Source organism: Dysidea avara, chromosome 12, assembly GCF_963678975.1.
Source record: "Dysidea avara chromosome 12, odDysAvar1.4, whole genome shotgun sequence".
NCBI classification, from domain to species: domain Eukaryota; kingdom Metazoa; phylum Porifera; class Demospongiae; order Dictyoceratida; family Dysideidae; genus Dysidea; species Dysidea avara.
In genome coordinates this window covers 14,461,039-14,470,178 of record NC_089283.1, presented here as the reverse complement: position 1 = coordinate 14,470,178, position 9,140 = coordinate 14,461,039, and the positions used below count along the sequence as shown (strand labels likewise).

Genomic DNA, 9,140 nt, shown 5'->3' with positions numbered 1-9,140 from the left:
TGTACTATGGGATACTTTGGGATCATTACTGAGTGTCCAGATTGCACAGGTGTTGCTGTAACAGGTTAACGGATTCCACTGTACCAGGTACTAATGACTATTGGTCATTAAATCTCCATCTGCTGCAAATGCTTTAAGGTGTGATATTATTACATGGTTACTTGTGTACAAAGTGACCTGCTAATTAGTAAGGGTAAGTGAAATTAAATTAACGCATTCTTTGCTATCCAAACTTTGTCATGGACAAATTTAGACAAGTCTTATAACTTGGTATTATTATAGTCATGAAGGAAATGATGATTTCAAACTGTTTAGGTGAAGGGGAGCAGTGTAATAAGCAGCACACACAATAGTGTAAATGTGGTCTAATTTTATTTGGTGATTTTAATTGGGAGACTATGCATTGGTTTTGTAACCATGGCATGGAGGGATATTGGCAGAATTTTATTTCAGGGAATTTTGTAGTTTAAATTTCACACCAATGAAACCACATATCTGGTAATTCATTATATCCTTTAATTATACATTAGATAATCACACATAATAGCTGTATTGGCCTGTCAGATCAGTATTGCTCCATATCATAGCAGATTTTTCAGGTCCAGAGCTTATAAAGATCAGAATGGATGGATGGATCAGTGAGATTATATCAACCAATCGAACTAACATAAGTTGGACACTGACTTTGCTCTTCTTCATCACATTCCACAAGTAGATAGCTTCATCTTTAGGAGCTCAGGACAACCCTTGCGAACATGGTTGGTGATGAGATCATTAAATGCTTCCTACGTGAATATATTTATCATGATACTTCATCTATTTATAAGGAGTATCTCTGTCATATAGTTTGGTCCCATAAGTTGTGAACATAAATTAACATACATGGGCATCTGGACAATTAGTGCCCAATACCTCAGGTTCACAGTACACAAATAAGGCAAGCAAGATGGTTCTATCATTCCATCACACAAACTGGCTCACACCAGGTACTTCAGGGATGTGCCCAGGTTTAGAATAGTGGTGGCTACAAGAGACAGGGATGAGTCCAGAAATCTTGTGTGAGGCCTTAACTCGTGTATGGCAGAGGTGAATTTGTAGTGGTTGTTGAGTGGTAGTGATGGCTATTTCATTTGAGAGGTCATCGGTACCGACCACTGTGGGCTCATCCCTGCTTCATGGTTTGTAACAATGTTTAGTTTAGTACACGGGCCGTGTGCATAAACAGTCCAGGTGCACCTAATATCTTGCAAAAATGGTCCAACTAGATCACATGTGACAACAAAATGGTTGTGATGTTATACATAGGATAGTTGATTACTTCACCCAACAGTATCACAGTTAACATCCCACCCATGGTACACCGCACATGTTTCCACTCAAATAGATATCCAGGCCATTTGTTAGTCTATGAATGGAGCCATACTAGTATATAGTGCTGTGGTAAGCTTTCTGATCGGCCAGGCAAAGTACAGATAACTTGTTTCTGATTGTCCACTTAATACCTCAGCTTCGATACAGGGTGGGTTAGGAATTTAGGAGTATGCAATAATGAAAAAGACTATATCTCAATAACGTTCAATAATGAAACCAATTATCACAATAATAATGAGTCTTTACAGGTGCAAAAAAATTGTTTACGAGCAAGCAAGTAATTATTCTCAAAATGGTTCAAACAGCACTGCCACAACTGGTTGGAGAAATGTCTCACAAGTGTACCCTCAAACTGCCCTTGTTAACAGTATACAAAGGTTTCTATTATCTCAATAATTAGAAAATCAATCACAGCTGTAAGTCATACAGGTGTATAAGTGATTATTGCACAGCACTAATCTAGGTAACCAAAATTGCAACAACATGCAACAGCAGGCTATTTGTCACTACAAAGATTTGAAAGACATTCTAATCACAATTGCTTATAGACCCTAAGGAGTGGTCCGACTAAACATTGCTATGGCTTCAGATTTCATGATGTTTTATATTTATGGGGAAACTGAGGGCAGAAGTGTTGAGTGTTCTATTACAATACAAAGCGGAATAACTAGACATGGAACAAGTCTTTTACCTAGTAACTTACTTTTCAATAGCAATACTTTACCTTTCAGATTCCTTTACATTAGCATTTATAGAACATATACATTTTTTGCCCTATAAAAAGGTGGATGCACTTTTCACGGCATGTATTAAAGTGCCACACCCTTGTGCGCACAGAGTCCATACTGTTATCGCTTTTCTGAAAACATTTCATAGATGTAAATGATGGTTTGTCTATCGTAACATCGAGCTTGCACAAATTACGTAATATATTTTAAGGTGGTGGATGTAAAGTGAGGTAGGCTGCAAAAACTAGGGCATACCCAACAGCACTACCAGTGAATACAGAATGAGCATTAATAGCCATGCACCGTAGCATAATTAACAACTGAAGCTGACAATTGGCTGTTTCTTCTGCTTGGCCTCTGTACTGACTTGGATAAAGAACTACGGCAGCTTTGTAAGCAGCCCAGTTATTTGGCCACAGTGGAAGTATTAGTGGACTGTAGCCTTACTATGGAGCTAGCTACCAGTATAATGTAATACATTCCTACCATAGATATTCGAGTGTATTCTAATATCTATGTTCCTACTAACCATTTATAGTACTCTAGTTTCTTTGTTCAGTAGTTACCCCACTGAAACTTGGTATAATCATTGGAAGACATTTGATCACTTACACTGATTTTCAAAACAAACCGCTGTACAAACATCCTGCAAGTCTGAAACGTAAAAGCGCTTTAATAAGAGTTGTAATGTACGTGTTATGTCACCTCGTGATTCACCCGCAAAATACTGTGGTTACATATACTAGTCACGTGAGTGACATGGGATTGGGTGAACTTAGTCAATCCCTGGCTATTAGCCCACGCTATTAAAACCACAATCGATCTTCAGATGCTACTGTATAAAACAAATGGGATGAGTTGTTAATTTTTCTTTTTGTTTGTTTGTTTGTTTGTTAATTCTTTCACCTATTAGGTGAGTGCGCCCCAAGTGATATATATCACTTGTACCATGGCTGCTTGGGATTTTGCTGACATATACACCCGCAGTCCTCGGGCCTGAGGCCCTCGGGCTTTGGGTGTATATATCAGCAAAATCCCTCGCAGCCATGGTATAACTATTACATAATCACCTCAAAATGCCAGCATAATTCCTGATTCCCACACATACCTATTATGCCCGAAATTATGCTGGCATAATCGCCGCATCCCTATATCTAATCCAAAACCAGCCAAACTGTAAAAAGGGTGCGGCCTCCAAAAAAGGTCAGGATGAAAAAAGATGTGAAATCCAAGGTGGTGGCCAAGTAATGGCTGTGATGATAGGTTAATGGCAAAAAAAATTTAATAACGACAATTCAGATGAATTTGTGTTGCCGAATTCATTAAAATTTTTTGCCATTAACCTACCATCACAGCCATTACTTGGCCGCCACCTTGGATTTCACATCTTTTTTACCCTGTTGTTTTTTGGAGGCCGCACCCTTTTAACAACTTGGCTGTTTTGGATTAGATAATATTTTCATACATGTACTGTTGAGAATGAATGAAAGTCAGTATCTGCAAAAACATTACTGTGCATATTCATGTGGAAAATTATACGTACACCTACATACCATGAAGTACAGTGCGGTACTTTATACATTGCATGATATTTACAAAAATGTGTTGCTGGTTAGTTATAGCTACACATGCACTGAGACAATAGACATTTCACGAACGAATGAATTTCTGATCAAAAACTGTGGCTACAGGTTAACTGATTGTCTGAACGATGCGGTATAACTAGTCATTATACAAGTGTTGTTAATTAATGCAGGAAAGTTCTAGCTGATAAAATGATAGTAAATGATTTTTTTTCTACAGTATTAGCTGAATGAAGTGTAGTGTTGTTTTGCAGATCCTCTTGCCATTTTCCTCATAGTTGTGGTTGATTAAGGAACTCTTGTGGGTAGGTGGCATGAACTTTGCAATGATTACTTATGATTAATTCAACGTAAACCTGCTTTTGCCAGCTCTGGCTCAGTGACCACCATAAACTATCTTAATATCTGACATCAGACACAACTCTTTATTACTGAACAAGTGGGCCTCAGTTATTTGACATTCTTTCTACCATTACCTGAACAATTTGAATCAATTGTAATATAGCTAAGAGTGCTTATACCAGTATAAAATTCACACATGTAACATAATGATATTTTATGAAGACATCAAATGAACTAAAACTCTTCAACTAGTCTCTTTTTGCAAGCCTTCAAGTGCACCATTGCTGATCAGTAGCACCACTGCTGATCAACAGCACTACACTCTCCAGTTACCAAGAGTAATATTCACCACTCACATTACTATAGCAGCTTCTCAGTTTATTAAAATTGTCTACATATAAAATTTTCAATAGCAATAACCTTTTACAAGCAAACTTCAATATAATTATTCAAAACACATCCTGTGTGTTCTGCTATGATTAATGAGGACATTCATGTAGAGAATTTAAGACATTTACTCATGCACGCATATATATTTTTCTAAAACAGTCATTAATGGTTAATAAAACTAGTGCACACCGGCATGTGCATGCAACTTTGCATATCATACTGTGTGTGTCAAACTATTACCTTATAGCATTAGCTAATATCAAGTATCAGGACTAAAGTATTTTTTAAAGTACTGTACTGTCTGGAGTTACTTTGCAATCGAATGTATTGACCAGATTTTATTGGATCATAGTAAGGACCATCTCTAAATGTGACCGAATTTTGGAAAATCACTCATATGGGTGCATTTGACACCTAAAATATTTAATGATTATATCACAAACTTTACATTACAAATCTGTTTGTTGGTTCTTTTAAGCCATTCTCAATACCTTAAATTACAAGAAAAATCTTGAAATATTTTCGAAAGTGTGCCCTGCTCTTATTAGCAACCCAGTAAACATGAAAATTCTAATTATTTCATGCACGCCCATAATACAACAGTATGATAGTCTTGTAGTACTACGTAATCAGATGTATTGAATCGAACTTTCGTGAATTTCTATTAAAATGCCATAAAATTTATTAATTTGTAGATCACAGAAGATCAAAAGATCAGGACAACCTCGAGCTCAAGCTACAGTATGGGGGACAAACATGCCTGGGTTGGTTGTCCTCACACAATTTCAATTTGTGTATGACCTATGCTGGTGTTCTAAAAGATATTTTGAAGAACAATTTGTGACTGAATTTTGGAAAATCACCCAGAATCAAAAAGGTTCAAAAAAAATTATTGAGAATCAGTTTTACCATTTTTTCAAGACAATGCAGATGGCTAGGTACAAAAATGCACTCAGAGTGGTCATACGAGTTTATAAAATATTGCACTTGTGTTTTCCATAAGAAATTGTCATACAGTATGGTAGTACTGTGTGTTCTTTGACAAATATTGCCCAAAACCCTATCGCATTTTGACAGCTTAATTAAGAACTAATTGTTTTCAACAAGTAACTCAAGTAACTGTAAAAAAACAATGAATTTTCTTCTGACTATAGCAAACTGACTGACTGACTGACTGACTGATTGACTGACTGACTGACTGATTGACGTCTTCAACCAATCTATGTAACTTGACTATAGATAATGCTACAAACTTGATGCCAGGCACACAAGATGTGGCTTATCATCTACTGCAGCAACTACAATGCATTCATCATTGACTAACCTAACCTATGTTCTCCTTATTTCCAACAATCTAATTAATCAAAGATTTCAATTCTTACAATGGTACTATACATTGTATATAAGCATTCAAGCATAAAAAAAAATATTTCCATGCTGATACAGCCACCTAAGAGTGGAAGAAAGGACAATTGACTGACTGCATATGAAATTCCCCAGTCGGTTTGTTGCTTGCATAATAAGAATCGCACAATTTAATTGTTGCATGCTAGTTTATCTGTACAGGAGTAGTTATAGTTGTGGTGTGTTAGCTATGACTTGCTAGAAGATGAACGCTAATTAATTACTTCAGGGAGAGTTTAACTGCCACTAAGATTTATACTAACAAGCACACATTGTTAAGGCTGTTTGTAGTGTGAAAATATATGTGACCATGGCCAGATTTTGGAAAATCCCGTCATGCGTGAAATACATAGAAATCTACACTTTTATGTGTCACTACTAAAACACTTATGCACCTGTTAAAACTTTTCATAGAATTTCTAGTAATTCAATGTACTGACTATATAGTGATCCTAATTATTGTACAGTTTGGAATAATTGAGTTGACATTAAGGCTAAAATCCAGTCACATCATGCTGTAAGCGCTGCATACACAACTGAGTGGCATGATCAGCTATTTAAGCCACACGACTGACTTATTGTCTCTATACTTAGTCCTTGCCTTAACCTGCATGGCGGCATGTAAATTTTGTACTTGGAAACAGTGTGAGTTACAACAAAATTAACGGCACGCTAATGCAGCCACTGGGTAGGTAGAGTGTGTTGTTTCAATTTTTTAGCTATAGCATACATAACATTTTGTTGATACCGTAATTAATTTGTTTTATTTTTGTTGTAAAAAAATTCACGGTATGTAAAACTTTTAGTAACTTACACGGAAATTTAGACTACTCTAATAGAGCAGTCATTCACAGAAATCATACGAAAATATTTTTACATGAAATTTTTTATCATGAATTTTTTTTGCACGAAATAAAGTGAATTACGGTAGCTGTATTTATGAATGACAGCCTAATTATAACATGATATTTAACAGACACCAATTCATAATTATAGTATGATATCTACCCGTTATGGTACCCAAACTTTTAGCACAATATAGGGGTCTGCAGCATCAAGTCATAGTTAACTTTGTGCTTAATATTAATACACTCTACAATTGTGTCATATAGCTACCTGCATGTCTACTCTATTAGAGTTACTGACTAGCTCTATACAGTAGAGTAAATCAATACATATAGCTGTTACAAAAGTGTTATTGCCTCATCATGAAAAGTGAGGCACAAAAATTATGAACATAATAGGCCAAATTTAATTTTTAGCAGCACAGCATAACACAGCTATTAAATAGGTGAAATTTAAAAGCATAATAGATGTTGGTAACTTGGTGCTGACTGAAATCTTCGCCCTTTAAATATATAGCTACACATTATTCACCTGAGGTGACTTCTATTTTAAAGGCGAAATGTATATGCATGCCTTATTTTTATAATTAGTTTCATTTCATTTATAATAAAATTTTAGCTTGTGAGCAACTATTTCAAAGTTCCCATTAGTTATTTTGGCAGTTTTAAAAATGTCTGTATTATAAATTAAAATAAACATGCAGTGGTGTGAAATAGTTATACTGACTGCTCTATTACAGCTACTGACTGTTCTTAAAATTCATTTCCACAACATGCAGTTTTACAGGCAGGTTAGGATTTTCAGTATGGCAGAGCCAATGATTCTCTATATTTTGCAAATCTGGTCACATATTAATTTTGATGAATTCTTGGTGTTTTAAGCCCATACAGTTCTCCTCTGCCTCTGGTAGGTGGTCATGATATAGATGTTAATGGAGCTCTCAACCCAAATGCATGAACTGAATTAGCTGATTGAAAACGAAAAACTCTGAAGGGTTCTGATTTTAAATCTACATTTACACAAGCATTCTGTCATGGATCACTCTGACCGTTCTATTAGAGTAGTTTTGGCTATTCTACTAACACACATGTACATCTGACTGCTCTATTCAAGCTTCATTATTCTGTGAATGCTATCCCTCTGGGGACCTGTACGTGAGAAAGGGAGTCACTTATATACATATTTTGTTGTTCAATTCTTTACAGGAACCAGCATTAGTTTTGCACTGCACTGTTCTTATCCTTTCCGTACCCTTGTGCTTGATAATTTTGGTGTTCCTGCGTGAGTTTGATTTCAAAGGAGGTTTCTATAAAACCCCTAAAAATGTCCATTATAAAATTTTAGCCAGCTAAATTAAGTATTGTTAATTTCTCATCCCCACCCACATCACTGTTTTCCTTCAATGAATTTTAGGACCATTGGTGGCTGAATTCAGCTGATCAGCTCTTCAATGACCTTTTAAGGTAGTGCCAAACTAGAACAGACTAAGAAAATTGCATCAAGTCAGGTGAGCAAATATAGGTCATTAAAAAAAATCTGCCCTGAGAGCTCTCTCACACTGACTAATGGCCTTATAATACTGTACATTCATGACCACTTAACCAGTACATCAACAACGGAACAATCTTCCAGAATCCATTATTAATGCATCACCTGTAGAACATTTTAAATCTATACTATGTAACTATAACTATTATACTAAAGCACACTACTTATAATTCATAACTATAAGTAGTGTGCTTTGTTTATACTCTATTTTGAAGTCTTGCACAGTGATAAAATATATATACAAAAAGGTAGTGCCAAACTAAGTTAAATTCCAGGCTTAGTACTAAAGAAACATTTAGGGTGAAGTTTCATGAACACACCTTATGCAACCAGTAAAGCTAACCGTTATAGGAATCATTAGAAAGACTTTCACAAACTTGTCCTCTGAAACATTTCTACAAAATATTAGTACACCCACAATTAGAATATGGAAATGCAATTCAGAACCTTTTTTATGCTGTAGATCAAACTAAAGTAGAAAAGGCCTATTGCCTTATCTATTTACTGTATAATAATAAATGCCAAAATTACACATAACCAGAATTCTAGTAGCATTATCTCCAAAGTGACAATACTACCAGTAAATGGAGCTACTGTTGTCAGTACTGGTCAAGGGTAGATGACATTATAACATGTTTTATAACACAATAACACTCAACTGCATAAAGTGTCACCAGCATTCAAAAATGTTACATAAAAATATTCTCATTTCCTAACACACATTTCTAATATTTATATAATAGTTCATATTATATGCATTGTGTATTTAATACGGCTTTTACTCTAGATGTTTTCTGATGACGGCACCCACATGTGATTGCCAGACTGCTCGTGGATGACATTTTTCACTTTAGAGTATATGTCTTGCAACGAATCTCCATCTACAACAGCTATAGAAAACAGAAAAACACAACATAGACAACTACTC

General features: G+C 35.5%; 1 protein-coding gene across 2 annotated transcripts in view; it reads right to left on the bottom strand.

The window, feature by feature from the left end:
* Positions 1 to 8,821: 8,821 nt before the first annotated feature.
* Positions 8,822 to 9,140, bottom strand: part of LOC136241855 (disks large homolog 1-like) — a 15,231-nt gene continuing 14,912 nt past the window's right edge. For both annotated transcript variants that reach the window (XM_066033232.1, XM_066033231.1), the window contains exon 19: positions 8,822 to 9,102. In XM_066033232.1, the coding sequence (XP_065889304.1) occupies positions 8,996 to 9,102 (107 nt within the window). In that variant the 3' untranslated portion in view covers positions 8,822 to 8,995. The remainder of the gene's footprint in view (positions 9,103 to 9,140) is intronic.